General features: G+C 33.0%; 1 protein-coding gene across 3 annotated transcripts in view; it reads right to left on the reverse strand.

Moving 5' to 3' along the window:
- LOC118184268 (cytochrome P450 4C1-like) overlaps window positions 1-27146 on the reverse strand; it is a 42781-nt gene that overhangs the window by 11463 nt on the left and 4172 nt on the right. For all 3 annotated transcript variants that reach the window (XM_085810708.1, XM_085810707.1, XM_085810709.1), the window contains exons 2-7: window positions 25721-25833; window positions 19002-19087; window positions 16181-16371; window positions 15307-15385; window positions 14456-14582; window positions 12353-12526 (exon numbers count right to left, since the gene is read on the reverse strand). In XM_085810708.1, coding sequence (XP_085666834.1) covers window positions 12353-12526; window positions 14456-14582; window positions 15307-15385; window positions 16181-16371; window positions 19002-19087; window positions 25721-25833 — 770 coding nt within the window. The remainder of the gene's footprint in view (window positions 1-12352; window positions 12527-14455; window positions 14583-15306; window positions 15386-16180; window positions 16372-19001; window positions 19088-25720; window positions 25834-27146) is intronic.

Below are 27146 nucleotides of genomic sequence, written 5' to 3' on the forward strand. Positions count from 1 at the left end.
CAGTTCGTCTTTGGTGTTCGTCAATAAACGTTGTGTGGAATAACGCTCCTCTGTTTATTACTTTACATTTGATCCAGTCTGATTTATTAGAGACTTGCACATATTTTGTTTATGGTGCCTGCAAACCGTGATTATTACGAACCAGAAAATCGATAGACTGAATAGTTCGAAAATGGAGGGTGTTCTTGAAAATTTGAAAAAGAAACCATCGGTTGTTAGACAATTAACTACGAAACTGATTACCAAAGTCGAAACGAATTTAGCAATTAATATTCCGCTAAATGAGAAAATTGAGATAATCGAGGATTTATATGAACAGTTAATTGAGAAAATCAACGAACTGAAAAGTTTAGATTCAGAAATAGAAACGAAAGTAACTTCGGAGGAGATTGAAAATGAAGTTACCTTAAGTCAAGAATACCAGGATAAAACTGTTATATGGAGAGGAAGAATGCAACGAATTTGAAGAAGAATTCGGAATCTTCTAGAACAGTTCATCAGAACGAAACGGCTAATGTTGCACTTTCAGTTGATTGAAAACAGTGAAGTTACCACAAAACAAACAAAAAACAAAGCTTCTTATTCATATAAGAATAAGTTACAAAAATATACATTTTTTTAAATTCTCCTAAGACGTTATGATCGTTAATTCTAGGTATGCCTAGTCAAATATGTTCCTGGCCAATGACTTCCATAACAAATTAAAATTTTTCATCAAAACTGCATAACTTAGTTGTATATCTATCATGAAGTGAGGTCATTTTTTGACCTCCGTAAAGCCCATGAGTTATCGTTCCTTTTCCTATGCTCTTCAAATCCATGTTTTTTGCAACATATTTTGAAATGTAACTTTTCTGGCTGTCATTATAATCGCCCTCAACAGTAGGCTTGAGTTTTCAATTTCAATATAAATAGCCAACGTTTGCAACAAAACTTCTCCTTGCTTTTATTAGTTAGTAGACTCTGAATACATATAATTTATTCTTCCTCTTTTTTGCTGTTCAGAGCAAAAAAAATTGTGATGTAATCTAGAACAGAATTTACATTTAGTTTTCTTAATGGCGCAGTTCCGCGATCAGTGCTTTGCTTTTGTAAACACTTAAAACAGGCTCCTTTACGCAATGAGATATTTTCGCGCTCTTCTAAAGTAGGATTCATCACTGCATTGCATCAGTCAGAGGTATGTGTCATGGAATCACAAAATACACAAGTTGCTATCTTTTTCTCTTTATTACTCCCGAATGGCGTCGAAGCCGTCAATAATTCATTTGCAGTTGGAACATCCTTCAAATTTTGTTTGTTACTCAGATTCTTATCTCGCGGAAAATTATGTCTGGTGTCTTGTTTTCTATTGCTTAATTCGAATGACGACTTGTTATTAAAATATGTTTTTTCCCGCGCTGTCAACGCTTGTGTAAGAAACGCAAGTAATCGTTGAATGTCCGAACCAGATTTGCTTTTTTGTGATTTATTATATTTTAACACTAAATCAGTCGGAATAAGTTTTAATAGCATAGAACATAAAATACTGGCATAATGTTTGGGAGACATGTTTAACGATTCAAAACTTCTTAATTTCACATTACAGTTATCTACAAAAGTCCTAACCTAAGTCGCACACGACGTTGAAAACTGGTCCTAGAGGTTGCAAAGGGGTCGTGGTAACTTTTACGACGTCTTTACAACGTTGCGAAGACGCAAAATATTTGCAAAATATTGCAATTGATGATTTAGATCCAACCATTAAAATTTTAGTTATATTCGATGATTGTGTGACTGAGAGAAAGCAGAAGGCAATCAAAGAGTTTTTCATCAGGGGGGCGGAAAAAGAAGAGTATCGATCATCTACCTTTCACAATCCTATTATTTCGCCCCTATCAACATTAAAAAATTTCAATTATTTAATTTTCTTTAAATCAGGAGTTTTCAACCAGTGGTACGCAAGAGAAATAAAGTATTTTTAACTATTCAGTTCAAAAATTAAATACCCCAACATCCTGTTTAAGGTTTTTCTCTAAAACTCGTAAATTATGCGATTAAATTTATGCAATCCGAACTTTGTTCAAGGTGAATAGCCGCTCACAAAATTAAGCAAAATAATAAGTTTTTATTGTTTTAGAAAAATGGCTAGCATGGACTCAGCGGAAAAGTGATCATTCACAGGTGATGAATTCAGGAAAATCTACTAACACTAAGAATATTAAAAAGAAAAGAAAATTTGTTTATAGAATGTATAATGAAAGTTTAAAAGAAAAGAAAAATTGTTTATAGAAAATATAAGACAAGTTGAAAAGAAAAGAAAAATTGTTTATAGAAAATATAATGAAAGTTATAAATCATTTGGGTTTACTTGGAATGGTGATGGAGATTGGTCAGGCTCACACTGTTGGAAGGAACCTTATATTACTAGCAGCTAAAGGATATCGCTTTCACATTAGTCAATGAAAAAGCGGCTAATAAACTTAATGATATTTTGTTATCAAATGATACACTAAGTCGACGAATTCATGAGATGGCAAATTCCATAAAAGAGACACTTATACAAAAAATAAAACACAATGAGTACTTCGTATTGTAGTTGGATAAAAGTACTGATATAGTAACCTATGTTTAATTATTAGTTTGCATGCGTTTCGAAGAAAATAAATGAATTGTCGAAGAATCTTTATTTTGTGAATCTCTTCGTGACAGAGCAACTGTAAATGAAATTTTCAAAGTAAGTCACAATTTTATGTTGTTTCTACTGTGATTTGTTTAGTGAATTATGGTTGGCGCGTTTAGTATATTTAAATGATATTTTTGGAAAGTTAAATGAATTAAAATTAGGATTACAAAGACAAAGTGTTAATTTGTTAACCATTAGAGATAAAATAAATGCAATGATAAAAAAATGGAGCTAATAATCAAAGAATTGGATTATAACATTTTAAGCTTCTTACCACTGCCAGAAAGTTTTCTGACCGAAAATAATTGGAAAATAAAAGAAGGATTAGTGCCCGACATGAAAAATCATTGTTTTTTTCAATTAAAAAGTTATTTCAACATGTATTTTCCCGAGTATTATGAAAAGGAAAATGGGATTAGAAATCCATTTTGTTCAAATGTACCTGAAATTTTATCTCATGAAGAAAACGAACAATTGATAGAAATTTTCAGTGATTAAACTCTAACTGAAGATTTCAAAAATACACATTTGTTGACTTTTGGCTATACCGAAGAAAAGAACCTGAAGGCATTTCAAATAAAGCTATTAAATTTTCATTACCTTTTTGCACAACCTATTTGTGTTAACAAGGATTTTCTTCCATGTTATAATTGGAAAATAAATACAGAAAAAAATGAAAGTTAATTTATTGTTTAAACTAAGTAAAATAATACCAGACATAACGCACTGATGTGTCTTAAACTCGTCCAAATTTTACATTACATTTTAGAATTAAAATATTATAGCTTAAATTTTGATAATTAAAATGGTAACCCATTTTTTATCTACCATTTAGTTAGAGAAATTGAAAAATAGTCAGTGTAAAATGTTTATGGCATGCTAATAAAATTCCATTCGCGCAATTTTTAAACGACATGGAGTGTAAATACATTAAGTTATATTCTGAGACACCATTAGAAATAAAATGTAGCACGATAAACTGTGTGCATCCTGTAACCACAGATATAAATAATGGACTGGTTTTATTTCAAAACAAACATGGAAGTCCAGATTCAGTAATGGAAGTTACTGATGTTAGGGTGACAGTCCCAGTTATAAACATAGAACACAATAACATCAGATTCAAATGAAATTAGTGTATTAGCAGAGTAATAGATTTAACAGAAGATTGGGAATTAAAGGAAATAAACACGCCTAGTAGAAACAAAGATGAAGAAGAAAACCATGTACTTTTCATTTCTCAAAATATTCATCCAATTAAAGTTACATGATATAAAATTTGATGAGACAACTACAGATAGTGTATCAGGTTCAGTGTTTCTCCTTACTTTCTTTGGGAACATTCAAAGACCTGACTCGGAACAGGGAGCTTACTAAAGCTATGTTCAATAAATGTGGGAAGTAGACAAGATACACAGGAAGGGTATACGAAACCCTTTATTTTTCACTCTTTACAATGATTTCCGGTTTTCGGAATACAGAGACCAACCACTTGTGGTCTGAACGTAAGAATGTAAAAATATTAACTAAACTCTAACTTAACTTTGGAATAATAAACAAGGGCCTACGTGGAAGATTGGCCGTATATTAACAGGAAGCCGTATGTAGTACAGAGAACTGTTAACACTACAATAAGTTTAAAATTATTAAGAGGATTAAACCTCTGGCCTGGAAGGCAACCAGCAACCGAGTAAAACTGCTAAGGCAAGCGGCCTGCTTCGACTAACTCCTTCCTCTCTTGCTTGGCAAAAAGCCACAACTTAAGTACTTAGCGTTCGCCAGACAAATTTGCATAAATAAGTTAAAGCTTTTAATTCTGGCCGGAAGTAGAAAATAAGAAGTGATAGTAAAGATTTAAAATAAAATAAACGTTAGTAAAACTTAAGATCCTTACAAGTGAAAGAACTGAAAGAACTGATATCTTAAAATTATTAAATGGATTTAGGGATTGCTTTGCTCTTAATTTAAATGAATTGGGTTGCACTAACGTAATAAAAATGGACATCAAAGAAATTGACGGGAGTAAGCTTGTGTCTTCTCGCTCGTACAAAACGAATACAGCTGAACGTAATGTAATAAAAGATATTCCTAAGGAATGGAAAGATAATGGGATGTTTTCTGAAATTTGATCGCCTTACACTAATCCAGTGTTACTAGTGAAGAAATAAAGCAGGGAAAGATGGACTGGTAATTGATTACCGCAGACTTAAAAGTCTGGAAAGAAAAAAAAGATAAGTTCCCTTTGCTTCGAATAGATGATCTTTTAGAATGTTTAGGAAGATATAAAATTTTCACTAATCTGGATTTAGCCCATGGCAATTTGCAAATACCATGAATTCTAAATTAAAGACAACGTTCATTACTCCGGATGAAACAGTACAGTTCGAAAGGATGACTTTGGGGTAGTAAATACTCCTGCCGAGTTTCAGTGGGTAATGTCGTATGTGCTACGCCCCTTGTTGAACACTAAGGTGTTGTGTTATATAGATGATATACTTATTCCTGCAAAATCTTAGAGAGAGATGATTTTCAAATCAAAGTAGGAATTAGAATGCCTAAAAAAAGCAAATGTAATCTTGAAATTATGTAAATGCGAATTTGGGAAAAGAGAAGTGGATTTCTTGGGTTTTATTATAAACGAAGATCGTATCAGACCAAGCTTTAGAAGAATAAAAGCCATAACAGAATTCGCAGAACTAAAGAATGGGCAGGAAGTACGACGTTTCTTGGATCTAACTGGATTTTTCAGACGATTTGTGCCGAAGTATGCATTAAAAACCGAACGATTGACCAGATTGACACAGAAGAATGCAGACTTCGAGGGGAAGCAGGAACAAAAGAAGTTCGAACTACTGAAGAAACAAGTGACTGTTTAAGCCCATATTAGCTCACTGTCAACCGCATGCAGATATTGAAATCCATTGTGATGCATGTGCAGAAATCTTGAGGGGAATGCTAATGCAACGCGATGAAGATGGAAAATGGCGTCTTGTTTACTGCGTCAGCAAGAAAACACCAGAAACAGAGAAAAAGTATCATTCCAGCAAATTGAAGCTAATGGCAATTCTATGGACTTTGGACAGGTTAACACAGTTCTTAATCGGCATAACATTTGCAATAATTACGAACTGCCAAGCTCTCATATATATGACTGCGAAGAAGACTACAAATCGTCAAATAGCCCGCTGGGTGTAGTTTAATTCAAGAATATGATTTTGAGATAAAACATAGACCAGGAAAAAGACTGTTTCATGTTGATGCTTTGAGTAGAAGTAGTTCTGTATCGGAAAGCTGATGACACGGTGACAAGAATAGCTCAAAATGTTGAAGTTTACCAGCCTCCTAACCGAAGAAGAGCAAATACTAATGATACAACATGCTGATCAAGAACTGAAAAAAATTACCGACATTTTCAAGAAGAAGCAAGAACAAATTGCTGAGGACAAATTGCATTCACAAACTTTACTATGAGCGGCTATGATTTCAGTGGTACTATTTTTAAATCGGCTTACTTTCCGAAACTTTGATTTAAAACGTTTCCTTCAGCTTCGCTATCCACGAGTGCTTCTACGGGTAAGTTGTTCAAAAGAATCTGTTTTACAGGTGGTTGGGAGTTTTTACTACCACGGTATTTAAATGCACCTTAGAGGGATTTTGCGATGCACAGGGGATCTGGATCCTCATATTTTCAGGCCCCTCTATTCGTTTAAAGCCTTGATTCCTCCTGATGTGTTCTGAGTACGCTAGCGGTCTTTGGCATTATCCTTTTCATTCTTACGCTTTGATGGCTTGGCTAAAAAACGTTTTCCTCAGTTGCATTTATATCTTTCTGGGGCCGGCTGTCGGGAAAACGGCTGATGGCATCTGGAACTTTCCGCTATTCGCCGGTTCTTGAACTTTGCGGCTAATTCGAACTTTGCGGCTAATTCTTCCAGCTTTCGTGGGTTTCTCAGTTCCAAGAAATCTTGTATTTCGCATAATAACCTTGGTAATATGACTTCAATTACTTTGCTAACAAGCTTCCTACCGTACTTTACGTAGGATGCACTCGGTGAGGTCCTCAATTTTCCGTTGGTAAAAGTTGTACAGTTCCGCTCCGAGCTTTGCACGATCTTTAACTATTGGGAATGCCTTTAGGAGTGCAGCATTAATATTTTCAAAATTGTATGTGAGGGTTCCGACTTCTAAGTAAGATTTTTCCAATTCTTTTCCACCAAGACTCCGCCTGTCCTCGGAGGGCACTCGAAGCAATCGCTACCTTTTGCCTTTCGGGTACCGGATACAACTGGAAGTGAGTATCAAGGGCTTCTAGGAATGAAGTGACGGAGTTCTTGCCGTTGAACACTACTGCTGGTTTGATTGACGCTTTCATCGTCTGTATTAGGAAACTAAATCCATCCAAAGGGCTTGTCACCATCGGGCCGGCGACTTTCGAATATTGTAGGGATGACTGCCCGTATTGTTCGTTGGCCATCGGATTCGAGTAGTAAATCGGACGCCAGATGTAGGAACCACTTGCTTATCTTCTATGTGACAACTGTACTTGTAGTAAATTAGTGTAGGAACTATACTGGAGAAGGGTTGAATGTATCCTTTATTAAACTCTTTAAAATTCACTCTGCGTCGAGTTGACGCTAACACACTACGCCTCTCTTGGGCGATAACGCAAAGCCCAAAAACTGAAATAAAATGTGGAAAATATTCATAACTAGTGGAAATTAAACTACAGGGTTTAGAAAACTTCTGTTACTTAAAACCGCGTCGAAACTAGTGGCAGCAAGGTAAATGCTGTTACGCCACGTAAACCAGCAATAACTTCGAAAATAGAAGCTCACGCTACAGAGGTGACGGCAATAGCCTAACTAACTTTCTTTCTAAAACTCGGTATTTAAATTTTTCTCCTCAAGGTAGAATTTGCATTTCTTCACGCGCGCTATCAAATTTAAATATTCTGACATTGACAATTAGGGGAATGAAGACTTAAAGGAAAGAAGGTAAAATTAAATAAAATTGGTTATTTAAAAAATACATATATCCCTACACATTTATCAGCGATTTTTCTCTTTTATCCATTTGGGGAGGTGGACGTAGAAGGCACATCTCATGGGAATTACATTCATTAAATAGTATTTCCAGGCTTTTAATTCTTATTAAAGTCTATCACGAACTCCTGGCGTGGAACTTATCGATATCGATAATTAGTTTATCTACTACATCCAGATAATATTAAGGTCTGTCCACTGGGTGATAACCTCGTTTTGAGTTTTTAAATTAAACTCCTACACCTCATCACCTTTGTGAAAATCACAAAGGAGCTTGAAATTTATTTTAAAAGATTTGCATCTTAATAAATTTTTTATAGACCCTTTTTAGTATGATTCAATATCTGCCCTTTTTAATATGGTTCAATGTCTACTAGAAATTACTGAGGGAGTTTAATTTTATATTCGTTATGGATTTGGTAAGTAATTACAGCTGAGAATACAATTAGTAGACTGTACTGATTTCATTTTTGTGAGGATGGGGGGGAAAAGCTACCGGCTAAATTTAGGGAGAGCATGGGACACTATGTTATCTTTTATTAAATTAATCAGTTGTGATTTTCCTAACCTTGAGTACCCCTTGAGCACCAAATTTTTACTAAAGGCTGTAAGATCTTGCATATCGTATGTGGAAAACTTATTGTTTCAGGATGGAAATAATATTCAGATAGAACAAAATAATCTCCGCATTCATTACACTTTATTTTTGTTCTTTGGCTTTCTTGGGAGCCGTAAATATATCCATCTGAAATCTAAATGGATGCTTATGCTTCCGAAGTTGGGCTGATTGACGATATCGAAACTCACTCTTACCATATTTTTCACACTCAACCTTTCCTCTCATGGGCTCAATGTGTTCGAGAAGTTCCTTCCTCTTAAGATGTGAGTATCCTTTAATACCTTCATTTCTACAATACTTTCGAAGCTCCGACATATTGAGCTTCTGTAAATCTACGTTTTTAATGAATTCCATTCTTTATAATTTTGTTTATTTTATTAAATTTTTGTTTCATTAAGTACTTCAAAATTGCTAAAATTTCATTCAATATAGGTATTTTTACGGTTATTGATTATGCATAAGTCTGATAATTATTTATGGTTTCAACTCTAATTTTTAATCAAAATGAAAAAAAAAGCTAGGACCTCTGAAAAAGAAATCGAAATGAAAAAGTTGGGAGCTATGAAACGGAAATCGAAACGAAAAAAGTGGGTCCTTTTTCTGAAAAGCTGCTTTTTGAATAGGCAAAGATTATGGATAATAATCACTAATGAAATATAGCTTGAATCTATAGGTAGTTCCTATAATTTATTTATGGACAAAGATTATTGATGATAATCACTACTGAAGAACGGATAGAAACAATGGCTAATTCTTATGAAGTATTTATGGATCCTGTTTATGGATAATAAACATGAAAGGTAGCAACTATGTTTATTTCAGATGAAATAGTTATGGATCGTGTTTATGGACAACAAGCGAAAACTTACTATGGTTATAAATTACGGCTAATTAAGATAAATTATAATGGTATAAATTTGTGGCTTATAAATATACTAGCGCGCAAACTTAGTATGGTCAAAACATATCGTGCACTAGAATCGGTGCATTAACACTACTGTATAACTTCAGCCTTTCAGCTTGAACTTATCAATATCATTAACTCATATTTTATTTTAAACAGTAGGAAATTTCGTGTCAAAAGAGAAGAATGATTTTAATAGGAGAATATGTCAAAGCAGGAATCTTGCAATGCTTGATCCTCGGACGAACGCTTTAGACTATTTTGGTATACGACATGCCTGGGCTCCTAGGAATCAGAATTTTCAAAAAAGGCGACGATACTGTGCTACTGACAAATGATTTGAGATCATATTGCAACTGACTAGATCAAAATTAGGTATTTTTTAAGAATAGTTTTAGCATTAGCGCCAACTTTAGAGAATGAAATCCAGCATAAAATATTACAGTGTTCTTCTTTTTCACAGCTACAAGAAAACTGCTTTTGTTTACAAGGAAGTTCATATGCACAATGATTTATTGCCGGTCTCAGCTACTGAAAAGCATTTTGGAGTTTTATTTCATTAAGAGATACTATGCAAAGATTATGTGACATTTGCGTTTTCTAAAGCTAATGCGGTTGGTTGTAATGTTAATACACAAGGTGACTGAAAACTATCTGTGAAAAATATGAAGGCAGGTACAGAAAACGAAAGAAGCAGATTTTGCAATAAAATGAGGGTGTGGAACTGGCTCGTTGACGTGATTAGGTGTGGCTTTTGAGCAGTAAATAAAACTGTTCTGGCGTAAATCTTCATTTGCCTTGTGAAATTCGTTCGGTATTCATTACTTTGCGAACGCGAAACTTGTCAGTATGACGTTTTCCCATGGGGCTGCGGATGAAAAGGGAGCAACTGTTAAAAGAAGGCACTCAGGAATAAGTCTCGGTAATTTCTTCGGGTAGCTGCCCATTTTAACCACATATCCGTAGATAAAATGTTATTGCTACATATGGTTTTATTGAAAAGGATCAATTCAAACATATAAAACAGCTTATGTGTCACACAAGAACAATGACATATAATAAAAAATAAAAAAAAGTAAAGTAAGAACCAGAACAAAATAAGTATGGGAGCAAAAGCAAAAACTAAAAAATTTAAACAACAAGGAAAGGAACATAAGAGATTCGGTCTCTACAAGGAGTTTCATGAAAGTATTGCCATTCCAGTATAGTTTGTTTATCTCCCCACGTTTCTGAGACTCTTTATCTGGTTTTGGTTATACGAAGATGCTCTGCATTTATCATGCCCGAATTACATACCTGTCAAATACTAGATGGAATTATGCCTTTTTTATTAAGATGATATGCTATATAATCATGGCTTGTTTGCAGTCTGAAATCTGCCACAGCATCTTAACGGGGGTTTCGACAAAACTTTTTCCAAGTGTTTTGAATATTAGCCCAGGATTTTTGTGTTGATTTTGCTGCCTTGTCAGATTTAAGAGTACCTATTGATGTTTCAAAAATATCCTTTTTAGTGACTCTGTAGGAAGCGGTTTCTCGTCCTGTGGCTCAAGTGCTTCTGTTTTGGCCAGCGAGTCTGTCTTTTCGTTACCGTCGATACCCACATGTGAATGGATCCATTGGAAAACGATTGTTTTGTCGTAATTATAAAGAAAGTTCAAATTTGTCTTATTTCTGAGATAATCTGGGTATCTGTGTCATGATTTATAACTATAGCCTGAATGGCTACTTTGGAATTGACTAGAATAACTGCTTAGAGAAACTATCAATATTTATCTTGAGGTTTTCCAGAGCTACTGAGACTGCAAAGATCTCTGCATTAAAATTCGACACGAAGTTCCCCACATGAGTACATTGGAAAAGAGTTTATTCTATACACCAGTCCCAGTGTTTTCTTGCAGTTTAGAGATATCAATGTATACTCTAGTCCATTCAGGTTCAGGGTATCGTTTATGTAACGTACCTAATGTGTTTGCTTTTAATATTGTATCAGGAATGTGTTTCGTTCCCAAGTCATTAATATCCAGCTCGTATTTGATATCAGTATATTCAAGGAGGATTAACCTTGACCTTGTTACAATTCAAGGGTTTGTTTTCATCTGTTTCTTGTAGTAATTTATCACAAACCTCTAGGGGAGACAGTTGGGTCTTCATGGAGCTTGGTTTGCATTTGTTCATCCATTGCGCCCTACGTAGATAAAGTGTATGCCCATGAGATCTTTTTTCATCTTGAACAGCTATTATAAACACTTAAAAAGGCGAAATATCGTATTTTTAAATTCCCGTCAATGATTTAGAGCCAAAATTCAGACGACAAAATGACATTAAATTCATTAATGCTTCCAGCAAAGTTAATGTTTTGATCCCTGAAGTATATTAAGTCTTGCCTCCCGCTATCAATAGCTTCTAGGCATACGAGATAAATACAGAGAGTTTCTGCCAAACGTATCCTCCCCAAAGGCATCTCTTCCGTAAAGGAGATAGCTCTTGTGTTCTATATCGCATTCAGTTAACCTAATCTAACCCACACTTATGAGCTTGTCTACGCAATAATAATTATCACGCGAATTTCTATTACTTATTTTTAAAAATTATGTATTACTTTAACAAATTAAGTGTGTTCATGTAACGTCTTTATTACAAATAAAAGCAACACAGAAACTGAAAGAAACATCTCCAGAGAACTTTAGAGCCTTCTCGAACCTGAAATCTTCATGATGTTACATACTAATCTCACGATATTTCACCCTTTGATTTTTCTATTTTGTTCAAAAGACCACGTCATAAGCATTGTTTCCTTTTTCAAATTTTAATAGCTTTCCCGTAAAATAATGCAGGGTATGTTTTCTGTTTCAGGAAAGAAGACTAGTGTCACTCGCCTTTAAAAAACATGATTTTTTTTACAAATTTATGTTCAATCTAAGGTAAAATTCTCGTCTAGTTTAAAAGACAATTTGTTACATGACAAAATTTTATAGCAGTATAGTAATCCTTATTATGTTGTTATAGGTAAACATGCGTTAAGATTAAAAAGCTCTTCATCACAAGAAATAAGGATTGTTACGAACAACTGAGTTACACATTAAATAAAACACCATAAATAAACTAGAAAGCTAACTTACACCAAATAGGAAGGTCAGTGCTTCATCCATAATGTCATTGTATGCAAAATTTTCATTCTTAGAATATTCTTCCAACAATAATTCTAAAAAGATTTTCCTTTTATGTTCAGATTGTTGGCCCCATTTAATATTCCTTTGCTTTCTTTCTAAAATTTCTTTACCTTCATGGATGATCTGAAATCAGAGATAAATGTAATAAGTTCTACACAGAAATAAAAAAAAGAAATTTTCTTAGCTTTATTTGCCAATATCTAAAGAAAGCCAACATTTTTGTTATCTGAAAACGGAAGGTAAAAGAATTGCACGGGTATCAAATTACAAAAGAACTTTTAATATCTACAATAAAATGAATTCACTGTCTAGGGTATAATATTAACATGTTACATATAAACAACTCAGATTCTAGGAAGATTTGAATTCTTTCGCTTACCTCTTTATGAAAGCTACAGCGGATAGTAGTACAAACCTCAATATTCCAAACGACAAATTACCTATTATGCAATATAGATTTTAGTTCTACTTTTTTCTATTGTTCTATTTTCTGCTGTACTTCTTTTTACTTAAAAACAATCTGGACTCATGGCGAGGCATGCTTACTGAGCCCCAAATTTTGTTCATCTGACCATCGAATCATACACGGTAATCCGGATTGGTTATATTTTAAATTTCATCCACAAAATAATTTCGGGGTTTTGATTTTCCCTTCTTGATCTTGCTGCAATCGATAGTATCTGTTGTAATTTCTGCGATCAAAATACCTATATCTTTCAAAGTACAATTGCTGCTGACCTATCTGAAACTCCAATTTTGCATATGCCTGAGAGGAAAATTTTGTTTTCTTCCTGAATTGAGAAATTGGAGATTTTATTGCTATTATTTTACGCCTTCGTTTTGCTCAATAATTTCAATGTATTCGTTTAAAGAACCTGAGAGCGAAGCAGAATGGATGGTTTGTTTAGAAAATTAGAGGGAAATGACGAGAACACAGTTGTGCTAGTTTTGCATTTTTGTAGTTTAGCTGTTTGGTTTGTTTGTTCCGTCTTGACCGTAGTACATAGTGTTTCCTTAAGATATTTGCATTATTCTGGTCGAGTGTTCGAATGACCGTTTTTCTTAATATTCTTTGATCAGTGAAAAACTTCCCTTCAACTGCAAGCATTTTTATGTAATAAGTTCAAGATAAAATATTTTTGCCCTTTAAGCACACAAAGTTTTTTTCCCTTCAAAGTAATTTTTAAATGAGATAAATTGTTTTGAATTACTATGTCTACAATCCAATTTTAAAATTTCTTAATACAGTGGTATTTCCTATAACATTCTCCACTTGGCCCGAAACAACAGGAGTATGTTTTTTTTCCTATAGTTTTGAGTTTTGTTATTAAAATAGAGAGTGCACAACGCCCAAGCTTGCTCCTAGTTTAGATTTTATTAAGAGATCTTGCCGAATAAAATAAAACTTTAATCATATCCGCCTAGGGTTGTTACAAATTTTTATTACAAAATATGATACCCCAACCTCCACTAAGCCAGTTACATTTTCGTAGTTATCAAAAGAAAACTAATTAAAATGAATTTAAATTAAAAAATAGTAATAACAACAGGATAGGCCAGGAAGAAGAGGGCAAGTCAAAATTTCACCAGCGGTCTTGTCCCACCCATATGACTGCACATACCCATCTCAATTTTTATTGTAAATATTCTGGGGCACAGAGTCAAAGGTCTCGCAGTCGGTACATGTAGAAGTAGACGGGTAAGCAGAATTCCATAACTGGTCCTGCAAGCAATATCCATCTCACTGACTGTGTTATTTGGACTGAGGACATTTCTAGGACACGCATCTAATGGTCCTAATCCCCTCTTTCGCTTCTATTAAGCAGCCTCTCATTTAATCCCCTCTTTCGCTTCTATTGAGCAACCCGAGATCGCTTCAACTCGCCAGTATCTTACCGCAGAGACACTATATAGATGCTGTGAGAGAACGCTGAAGCAAAAACATCGATGTGTGGTATGACTTTGATAGAAAGGGGAAAAAATCTTTTACTGAAACAAATAACATCAGAATTCGGAAATTACAAGAAATTTTAGGAATTTCTGTATTCTTACCCTTTTAATATAATTACGTATCATTTTCTCAGCTCTTTGAAACTTTCGACCGCAGGAAGTGCGATAGAATATAGTATCATACCAAAGCCATGGTCGCAAGATTCTGTAGGCCATGAGCTCCGTTATTCTGAAATGAATAGATAATCAAATATAACAGGTCTCATTGTTGTTTTATCAAAACTAAGAAGATATTAAATTAACTCAAATAATAGCTATTGGAATCAAGATAAAATCATAAGCCTCCCAGCTGGTATAGTGGTTGGTGATCCTGACTGCCGAAGCGGTGCCACTGTGTTCGAATCCCGGAAAAGGCATGGTTTTTAACTGTCTGTCCCTTCCTAGGAGGTAGCGGTGGCCTCCCCATTAGGTGCTTACATAATGAAATGGCCACCATTTACGGTCCTTGTAGGCTAATGCATATTAAATATAGCGCTCGGCCTTTGAAAAGAAGATAAAATCATACGTACTCTGCTAGTTGTAAAGTTAGACCTCCTGTAAAGGGCTTACGGACAATGGCTTGTACTAATGTTATACAAGTTTGTACTAATGTACTAACTTGTATAACTATTTGTTTGTACTAATGTTATACACGGCATATTATGTGTTTACCTGAATGTGGATAAGCACACGGGGGTTATATAAAACTCATGCCTATATCAATTACACATATTTCCCCTAATTTTTGTTCGAGTTCATGTAACATTTATTCATTGCATGAATTTGAAGACAAGGGTTTAAAAAAATGGTACTTATTGTGGTTTAAACTTACTAGATTATAGATTTAACGTGAAGGAAAACTCTGTATATACATCAGTTAAATAAACCAAAAAAGGTCCAGTAAAAATACTCACTCTTTCGCAGGTTCCAGAAGATCTTGTGAAATTTCGTGAAATCTCTCTTGAGCACCGACAGGAAGTCCCATTGCTGTATCTAAAATGAATATGAAATAGATTTTATTACGTACGTTTTTATCAAGTATGTTTTCAGATTTCATTGTCCGAGCAAGTTATCAAAGATGTATTCAAAAATGTATAATATAGATTAATTAGTATTTTCTTTGATTATATTAATTTAAAAGAGGTAAAAAGGGTCATTCAAATACATTGTAAGTCCCATAATCTATCAGGTTTTGAAAATCATCCCTAAAACAGTAAAGTTAGTCAGAGATTTGGAATAAGTTTGTTTTTTAAATTATTTTCCTATGAATCTGATGATGCAACGAAGTAACTTTTTAGGTTTTTAAACCATAAGATTAATGGTCATAAACCATATGATTATTGAGATCAGTTCAATTATTATTATAAAGGAAAATTAAAAAGAAAATTAATTTTGACAAAAAAAAAAAAATACTTCAAGCCAGAAGGAATATGAGAGATAGCTTAGAAAATCTGTAGGCTGAAATTTGTGGCTACAGGCTTGCTATGGACACATACACGCACTCAGACATATGAGGTCTTCTTTTTATCTTATACAGGTAAATGAAATAAGACAAGCTTTAAGTCATATTACGGAAAAACCGTATGTATCTATACTCACACATTGCACATACATTGAATGTGCAATGTCTGGTCGAACGCTAAAATGGCCCTATAATTTTTTACAGAAATCTAACGTTTCTAAATAAAATGGGGAAATTTACTTACATTATTTTAAAATTTATTACTGTGAATCGTCTTAGTAACTCGATATTCTTATTAATATCCTGTGATGATCCGAAATACTTACGAAAGATTATATCCATTGCACATGCAACCATTATATCTTCAGCATCAACCAATGGTTCGTTTTCTTTTTTCTTCAGTTTGTCCACGAGCAGCAGTGAATGTTCATTGAATATAGGAATAAGGTTTTCCACGTTTCTCATGTGGACGCATGGCTGAATTAATTTCCTTCTATTTCGCCATTTTCTGCCATTGCTGAAAACGGAGAACGAAATAAATCAGACTTTAAATAAAATTATTATTATGAATTTCATTTTAGTATACGAGACAAGTTTTTAGATGCTTTCGCTGAACCAGTTTACAAAATGCACTTTTTTTTTCTGAATTCACAGAATTTTTGAATAAGTATTTTACTATAAGCTTAAGGATCCATTTCATAGCCATTCCAAGTAAACCCAAATTATAACTAACTTTCATTTCATTTTATATACACAATTTTCCTTATGTTTTCAATATTCTTAGTGCTAGCAGATTGTCCCGTCACCTGTGAATCATCACTTTTCCGCCATTTTTCCATTTTGTCCACCCTAGTCCATCCTAGCCATTTTTCCATTTTGAAAAATCTAGGTTTGTTTTATAATTTTTCACAAATATTTAAATGCACAATATAGCACGTGTTGTTCAAAAACAGAAAACGGTTTTCTCAAATCACGTGAAACATAAGGAATGCAAAGCAAGTAGAAGACAGAATAACTGTTATAAACAGGTAATCGACGCAAAAAAAATTATTTTAATTGAAAATAGAACAATATGAGCCCGGAAATGTTAACCGCATAAAGTGTAGAGATGCTAATAATTGCATCAACTCTACAAGAATTATGAGATACTATCATTTTTATACGAACTTATTTACTATTAAATACAACATCAATTTCTATTATTTCTTTTAAAAATCATCATTCATGAAAATTTTGTCATGTCTCTGGCTAAAAGTCTATGAGCGGCTAGTGACGTTGAACAAAGTTCAGATCGCATAAATTTACGAGTGTTAAAGAAAAACCTTAAACAGGATGGGATATTTAATTTTTGAATTTAATAGTTAAAAATACCTTATTTCTTTGCGTACCACCTATTTTTCGTTTGCGTACAACTGATTGAGAACCCCTGCCATAGACCATGTTTAGAATATGCTTCACAGACGAAATTGCGGACCGTCAAGCACCTCCTATATGTGTACCGGAATTCAGAAAAGCACTGCTTGTTGAGTGGAGTAATCTTCTCCAAGATCAGCTCGATAATTTGATACTCAGCATGCCTAAGTATTGTACGGACTATCGACTGAGAGACATACAATGTAATTACCATCATATCAACCATGTAGTGTTAAGTTTTTGTAAGCAGATATTTTTTTGAAATAGTTCCCGGCAGCAAAAATCGTAGTTTTTATGAATGGTATCATATATACACTATCTTTCTTTTTTATCTTTTGTTCAATAAATGGGCTTTATGAATAAGTGACGCTTGTTTTGTTTCTGAAAATTTATTTGCCGAAGTTGGTATTGTTCTTAATTTATTGTCGTGAGTGTAATTAACTTTTTCAATTAGATAACTAAAGAATTTATTAAATATAAAAATCAGAAAGCTTTCATATTTTACATTACGCAATAAGGGGTGTTTTTAACGTTTTTTGTGTTACCTTTTTTCATTAAATGTCATGTTCTTCGCACAGAAACCATAAAATTCAGTTCAACAGCAATATCGCAAAATAATTTTAAAATGAGCGTATCTAGAAATTCGGATACGCAATCTCGCGCGCTGGTGATAAAAATGTTTTTTTTTTTTTTTTTTTTTTTTTTTTTTTTTTTTAACAGTGTTGCCGTTGCTCCCTTTGAAATCGTTGAGTTTGTTAATAAAAAATTCTTTAAAGTTTTACAAAATATGAAACAGTTAATAAAACAAATGCCAGATTACAAACTTGGGCTTCCAGATGCTTATATTCGGAGGGAGATATACGTTATTCAAAATGTATTATCTTTAGGTACCGTTGCTTAATCACAATGTGAGAAAAATTCATGCATATTCTTCATTATTTCATTTCTTTAAATATAATACAGGGCTCTAATTTTTGGTAGCAACAATTTGAAAGTGAACCGACATTTATAGTGAATCAACGTAAAATGCCAAAACGAAATAATGGTCCTTCTGGACAAATTGCCCCTTTGAACTAATAATTCATGGTTACTATTATACCTCAAACCACTCTTCAATGACGGATTTTTTAATAAAAGCAGTGTTATTTAAAATAAGGATTTAATTAATATTTTAATATGATTAACTAAGAAGCAATATATTATTTTTGTTTTATTTTCAGGTACAAATATTTCCTGTTATTTATGCTTTTCACCTTTCTTTCTTTTCGTTTTATTTGCAACATGTTTCTCAAAAATACCTTGGTTTTTTCCTCATTCGTAAAGTGAACACAGACCAGTCTAATTTAGAAAACCTCTCTGAAACGAACCTTCACTTTTCAGCAGATAGTTTCGTGTGCAGTGTCATACTGAGATAACCTAAGCTAACTTTAAGGATCTCTTATTCTTCCTTAACTAAATGTCATGAAAAGAAATCTTCATGGCATATAAAAAAATTTAAAAAAAAAAAAAAAAAAAAAAAAACCAGAAATTACAATTTGAATGATGATAATAGTAAGCACCCATAGAAAGATGAATTTAGCTAGTATATACCACTAGACTACTTTAATATACAATACTAGGCTATTTTAAGGCAGTAAAATAATGCTTAAAAGTAGCCTAGTACATAATAATGCAATTTTAATAATTTAAATGGAGTGCTGCTACAGTCAGTTTAACAAATAAAGTGAAAGCTACCTGGTAAGCAAGCCAGTTCCTAAAATAGGTTGAAAAGCAATGTAATCCTTAGATTTATCATCAGCAACTCGGCTGTTAATCACCTCCTATGTTTTAAAAAAAGACAATGATTAATACGTTATAAGGTATTTATATTAAGTAACAAGTTATTTTAATTTACGAATCTATAAGGATACTTCTCTTTTTTCCGTTTTCTTGACAGAATGCAAATTTAGCTCGAGTGCATTTAAGTGAGGTTCTGAGGTTGTTTCAGAGGTTGTTTGAGGTTGTTCTGAGGTTCTGAGGTTAACATGTTCTGCATGCTAAAGGCCACATAACTAGTCGTTAGTATACGATAATCATTAACGTGCACAGCGTTGTTGCATTAGTGGCGATGGTGCTGTCACGCTGGCATCGATTAAGAGCCAACTTGCAAGTCTAAATATCTCTGCGTAGGCGTTGGCTAAATAAAACAGATTAGGTTTTAATTTAAAATTCTACTTTTGACTTCACGAGATAAATGTTGGCTATTTGTAAACACAGGGATTACCTCCTGTTCAAATTATTGAGTTCTTAATAAATATTTTATTACATATTTAGTACGTTTTTGTTGGCCTGTCTAGACATACGTCTCTTAATTCTACATAGGAGTCACAATTCAGTGTATGTTACCAAAACAAGTGAGACTCCACAAAGTGCAATGGAATTCCATCTTTTTATAATCTTAGTTCAAAGCTCTTCCTTTGAATATCTATATATCTTTTAAGTATATTTCTGAATGCATATGAAATGGCATATAACACGGAAGGACAAATTTCATGCTAGGAGAGATATTTTAAATGAACTTATAGTGACCAACTGCCTGCCAGGATTTTCAAGCGATCTGACCTAATCAATGATGGGGTAAAATGCAGAAGTAAATACAAAACAATAATTAAATCTTATTAATAGTGAAATCATGCCTTTGCTGTTGTGCAATGCATATAGCATCACAAAACAGAACTTTTTATTAGCATAATTAAAGATTTATTCAAAATTATTAAATTGCAGAAGATTTTTATGAAAAGCAACCTTTCGTGTAGCCTTCAATCAAATGCTTAGAGCTCTAGGTCGCTAATTTTTATTCGATCATACAATACAGACACGTTAGCGCTGTTTGTTGGTAGGACCATTATATATACGAGTTAGGTGAAACGGTATACATCTGTTGTTACATGATGCAATTTTTGAAGGTAATTCAGTAAGATACTGATGACGTTATTTGAGGGAGATACTGTAGCATTTCTTGTGTTGAACATTTGGCTACTGGAACAGCATTTTCAAGTAGAGGTTTTGGTTCGTGCATTTTCACATATAAGAGAGTTTAAAGTATGAATAAGATGTCTGACAGATTTGATGTAAAACGAGAGTTATATTTAAGTCCTAAAATCACTATTCTAGTTGCCAAGTAAGGGCAGTAGCAACTAAAGTAATCAACTCTCCCCCCCCAAAAAAAACTACGAAATTTAATGCACTTTATTAAACAAATACTTATCTGCATATAACAGAATGCACTTTGTCAACAAATATGTATCTGCACTCAATAGCTGAGGTAACTTAAACAGTTTCTCCTTATGAACAGAAATGAGAAATAAAAATTATAGAGACAAGGTTATAACGTCAACTGTCAAATGCAAAGATAATAGGTGATTTTTAGGACGAAAGAAATAACAATTGAGCATATCGTGTTCTAGTTTGAAAAAAAAGTTAAAGTCAGCTATAAGAAATATTTAAAATAATTTTTTTACACGCTACACAGAGTGTCCCGTAAATTTTGCGGCAACTTCTGGGGGAGGTAGAGCACATTATAAGAATTAAGAATTGCTTAGGAACCCATGCCCAGAAACGTCATTCTAGGCCGCCAGGGTTTGCCGCACGGAAGAGTGCTAGTGGAAAGTGAGTATTGCCTCATTCGTGCGGTAGGCACCATTCGAAGGACATGGATCGCTATACGAATGGAAAGATGGCAGACATGCAGTTAGCGTATGGAATAGCTGAGAGTAATGGACCAGCCGCTGCTCGCATTTATCGAGAACGCTTCTCTGACAGACATCAACCACACCACAGTTTATTTGCACGTCTGCATCAAAATTTGTGCGACTACGGGTCATTAAGAAGTGGACAAATTTTGGACTGGATGTTCGTAGCCATTTGAACAGATCATTCCCGCATCGATGGATTGGGCATGGTGGACCACTTCCCGGGCCCTCAAGCTCACCGGATTTATCGAGCCTTGATTTATTTTTGTGCGAAGCCATCAAAAGTGTCGTGTGTTGTGTCTGAAATGGATCTCGTGGCAAGACTCGCCTTCTCAGCTGCTACAATCAAAGAAAGTCCCGGTGTGTTTGAACATGTTCAGCAATCAATGGTCCGACGGTGTGAGGCATTGTTGACGTCTGATGGTCCGCTGTAACATTCAAGCTGTCAGAACACTATTTGTATTCATGCCCAATAAATGTTTAAAATTAATCACTTTCTTGTTCCCTTTTCCATCATCTACCTCTGCTAGCACTTTCCCCTGACATTTTGGAGTATAGATTCCTATGCAATTCTTAATCCTTATCATGTGCCCTACTTCCCCTAGAAGTTTGTCGCAGCATTTACGGTACACCCCGTGTATATATAACAAATACATTATCATCACCTCTTTCATATAAAGGTACTTAAAATTTTAAATTAGGAAAATTGAATTGTAAACAAAATAAAATGATTAATTATTGCTGCGAATTTGCAGTATCATTCAAATTCAGAAGGTAAATTAAGTGTAAGCACCTAAATACATGAAAAATATATAATAATCCAAAAATTTAATCTAAAAGACTTAAAATTTTTTTGAGCCACTTTTCTTTTCAAGAGGAATTTGCCTCCAAACCTAACTCTTCAATTACGCAATTCATGTTTCGTCATCCATATAGGCATAGGTAAAGAAATACAAAAAAACAAAAGTAGAGAAATGTTTAAATGAGATATTTAATTGTAAAAAAAATTCGAGAAATTTATAAGGCAAATACATTAAAGGAAATAAAATCATTAATTGAAAGTACACAGCCAATGTAATTAAGAAAGTAATAAAGTAATAAACAAAGTAATAAAGAAACCCTTACTTATATAGATACTTCCCCGAGTTATATAGATACTTCCCCGATTATCCATGCAAATCAAAATAAAATTTTAAAAATACTAATCTAAACATCATAAAATGAAACATAATAATATAAAATTGTTAAAGTTTACAACTGGGTGCCCCTTGTGTTTTTGGAAACCATTTTTGACGCCAAGATCGGCGCCAGGAAGGCACAATGTCAAGATGGCCGCTGCACGAAACGAAATAAGAAGTAAATGAATTGCACAAACTCGAGGTCCATGTGCACATCAATCTGCTTTTGCATAAAAAAATCAGAGAATTGTACAAAGCAGGCATTATGCTCTGCCTTATCTATATACATGTACACATCGACATATTCTCACTTAAAAAAATCAGGAAGCTAAAACAAGGTTAAAACTATCATGGTAAATAGAAATGGGGTTTCATCGCCAAAATTGAACAAAATGTGTCGCTAATCGAAGGGCAACCAATTCTATAATCGAGTCTACGAAATAAATACGATATATAAAAATAATACAAAAAAAGGGGGGAAGTAAATAGTAAGTTCCAATTTAACTTACCATGTGACCACATATTTTTGCACGCGGGAGAGTGGTGTAGCAGGTGCTAAACAATGTAAGGTTCAGTGGTGTGTACCTGTTAACTGTGTAAATAGCGGGCGCTGATACTACTTTGTAAGGATGGGTAGTGTTAAGTTGCCAACTGTGATAGGTATTGCAAAAATGTAACTGCTAACTCTAAAAAAAATGTAAAATGGAAGTTCTGTGTGAAAAATGAGAAATAATAAATGTACCTGCTAACTCTAAAGTAATGTAAAATTGAAGTTCTGAGTGAAAAGTGAAAAAGAATAAATGTAGCTGCTAACTGCTATAGAAATTTTAAAATGTAAATAGTGTATTAAAAATGATTTAAATGTTTCCAAATTTTGAATAAAAGTACAAAAGTATTAAAAAACTGTTAAAAAATTTTAATAAATTAATTTTTTTAAACTGAAGTTAAACTAAAGCTAAATTAAAATTTGAACTAAATACTGGCCAAAAGGTAAGAAAAATATAAAAATCTTCACTCATTTCGAGCTATAATTGAGACTAGAAAAGAGTTTCCTTCATTAATAAAAGGAAAGACTCCAGTATTGATTAAGAGAAATATACATATTTACATAAATTAATCCATTAACTCTCCACAATAAATAAGTTTAAAGTAATACTATCATACCATAACGAGTAAAAAAATTAAATAGACAAGTTAATGCGTGCCTTTTTAATACAGAAATTAATAAACTGTGCTGGAGCCTGGTTATTTTCTGTCACATTAATTAACTTTATTATTTCTTCTTCTAGATAAATAATCTATTAAGGTACATATATTTTTCAATCTAATGATTTGGATATAAAACGTGTTGCCTACTACTTTTTTTAGAAATATGAGGGTTCCAATTAATTAGTTTGATAGTCTCAAATTGCAAATTCCTGCTTTTATCACATAATTTAATTTTGCTGTTTTAAAGAATTTGCAGATGAAGGTATTCAATAATATCTTGATTCGTATTAGTTTTATGAATTTGTAAACCATCTGGGTAAATTCTGAATTGTTCAAATAGCAGAAACATTGTTGAAAGTTATAATATCATCAATGTATCTAAAAGTATTTGCAAATAATTTTAATTCATTATTATTCAAAACCTAGTTGGAATTTAAATTCGTTAGTAAAAAGAATAGATCACAGATCTGTGTAGAACTGTTTGCTCCCATTGGGATACCTCTCACCTGCTGAAAAATCTTGTTATTGAAATTAATGTAGTTATTAAATAATGCACATTGCAGGCGTGTTTCAGAGGATACGTATTATGCCAGGAAATTGTTCTGATAGTTGCATTAAACTAGTAAAAATTTCGTCCAGTGGCAGAGAAGTATAAAGGTTTTCGAAGTCATACCAGTTAATACCCTTGATTTCTAAACTTTTAAATTTATTGCTAATTGGATCGTTATTATAAATAATCCAACAATAATTGTGCTGATTCTTAATTAGTTGATGAATTAAATTACAGTCTTTTAAAGTTTAATTGCTAAGATGTAATGTGCAGCCTATTACAAAGAAAAGGGGAAGTGGAAAGCTACATGTTACAGCCGGCACATACGCGAAATTTCAACATTCTACGGTTACTCGTTATGCGAGATATATACATACTTTAATGGGTACAGACGTAAAGAAACAAATCTGAAGTGCACACCACATGACTTGTACGGCCTATTACATTATAAACATTTTGTACTGCATTTCATTTAAACTTATTTCCTCGAATTTCATTAGAAATATATTTCTCATTCAAGTAGTTGAATTCTCACTTCACGGTATTGCAAAAATACATAAAACCTCAAAACATCTTCATTAACAATTGAAAAATATAGGAAAACAAAAAACACCAAATAGATAAAACAATTTAAAAAAATTACAATAAAAATTAGAGTTTCTACGCAAAAACGAGCAATTCGGCCAGCAGGCAGATTTTTCGGTACAGAAAACTGAAAGTTTACTTTTGGTCCCACTCGGCGAAAAGACAATAAAGGTGCAGAAACCGATTTAATTCACTATTCTGCTAAGTTTCAAATGTAAAAAAAATAGCTGCTGGATTAGGCTTAGTCGAACTTAAACAATATATATGCATTTGGTGCTGCCAATCACAAACAAAAACGGAGGTGCACAACTATATGTTATGTTCTGATATATATGGTAGTTCCATATATAAAATTTTAACGTTCTGGGGCTATTTGTTTTTGAGTTAGGCGAGACACGTGCATGCGCATACACAGACGTCACGAAAGAAAATCTCTTTTGAATCCATCTCAAATCTCTTTTTATAATTCATTTTAGGTAAAATAGACCTGTCCGTACATCAGATGTCACGCAAAAACATCGTACAGATGGATTCGAAAGCTGTCAAAGCGGATATTTTTGTTTAAATATGATACACGAAATTTTTAGCGATTACAATACTTCCTTTACTTAGTACAATTAAGTAAATAATCTCTCCAGTACCCATTTTAAACACAATTTACAATCGTTTTTGGCAAAAACACTCCTTTATTCTCTCCGTACGTAGATATGTCACGCAAAAACATCGTTCAAATGGTTTCGAGAGCAGTGGAAATGAATATTTTCGTTGATGATACATTTATGATAGTGCAATGGGACATTATGATATATTATGATACGAAAAAATTGAGGAAAACGCTTCAAGAAATGATTTTTCCTTCTTTGCATAATGCCAACATTAGTGTTTATTCTATAGCAAATCGCGTTGCAACTTATCATGCAGGAAATCTTTGAAATTATGGTCAAGTGTCTGTTCAAGCCAATTAACTTTTGCTTACAAAAGTTAACATTTTTTATGTTTAACTTATTTAAATGCAATGAATAATTTACAAACTTTCAAGATCTACGGTTGGCAGTACCAAAAAGGTATATTTCATATTTAATGACTCCTTCCACCCGCAGCATTGAACTATTTTTTATAAAATTCACTATCTTAGTTTGAGAAATTCTGAAACAAGGAAAAATTGAAATATATATAGATCTTACCTTGCATAATACTTACCTTGATATATTCCTCTTTATAAACGATAACATATGGAGTAAAAACATTCATGATAAAGAATATCCCTTCGCGTTGGAATATGTACGCATTAGCAAAACAAATTCTTAACAAATCTATAAGATACAAAGAAAAACATAAGTTCAATTCTATTAAAAGACATTTTTATTACTTTTTATGCCTGTTGCAATTCCTAATTTATAGTTTATATTTCAATATGGTTTCGGTTTCATAAATTAAAAAAAACGGATATTTAGAGACCATTTTCGGACTAATTAGTCATTCACATGCAAATACTGCCATTGATGAATTATCTCGATCAGGGCTTAATTTCTAAAATTAGAATTGCCGAAGCTCTATGGAAGGTCGTCAGGGAAGAGGAGAAAATAAATAAATAAAACAACAACTAATAAAATAATAAAGTATTTAAAAACAATTAAAATAATTTAATAATTAAATTAAAATTAAAATTTAATAAAATATAAAAATATAAATAAACATTTGATAAATTATTAAAACATTAAAAACTAACTAAAATTTAAACTAAATTTATTTTACTGAAATTTAAACATTCAAAAACTAAGAACTAGCTCAGCCAGCCTTCGGCTAAATTTAAAGACTGAAGTTATGGTATAATACTCTATATCAAAGCAGGATAGAAACAAAAACTATTCTTTTTCCTGCATACTTCCGAAGTCTTACATTATTTTTGTAAATTAATGTATCATAATTACAGAAAAATACATTACAAAATCACATAATTCTTACATTTACATTAATATATCTATATAATATACCAGTAATGACTCACATTAATATATCAGTAATGATGCAATTGTCTGTAACTTGATAAAAAATGAAAGAAAATAAGATAATTGAAATAAAAAATGAAAGGAATACGACAATGTACTAGGAGATGCACAAAACATTCTTCACTAATTACTTCCTTAAAAGATGTTTAATGTGAATCGATGAAATTAGATACACTAATGTAAATGCATTGTTTGTATGAAGTATAATGTACAATGTCTGATGTACAATGAATGTTTGTATGATGTATGTTCGAAGTAATTATGTTATATTAATCTGCCATAATCCAACTTTTGTTAACCGATTAATTTCTTTGTAATAATTGTATACCGTGTTTTTGTAATTGTATATTCAATACATAAGTCTAGAATCAATTGAAAGTTTCTATGTAAATGTTTTGTTAGGCTAGCATCTGATGCGGGCCAACCGAACGCTCATCGGGTACAGTAGTGCGGCTATCACACGTCGGTGTGATAGAAGCTTAAGAGTATAAGGCGAATAAACCGCCGCGCCATCCATGGCGAAGCTAAAGCAAGTACTAATGTACGTAATTTGAGAAAGACGCTCGATCTGTGAATGAATGAAGACTGATTGGCTGAGGCCAGTCACCTGGGTGGTC

This window comes from Stegodyphus dumicola, chromosome 2 (assembly GCF_044657685.1).
Source record: "Stegodyphus dumicola isolate Sdum_Otavi_A_Nest chromosome 2, ASM4465768v1".
Lineage (NCBI taxonomy): Eukaryota > Metazoa > Arthropoda > Arachnida > Araneae > Eresidae > Stegodyphus > Stegodyphus dumicola.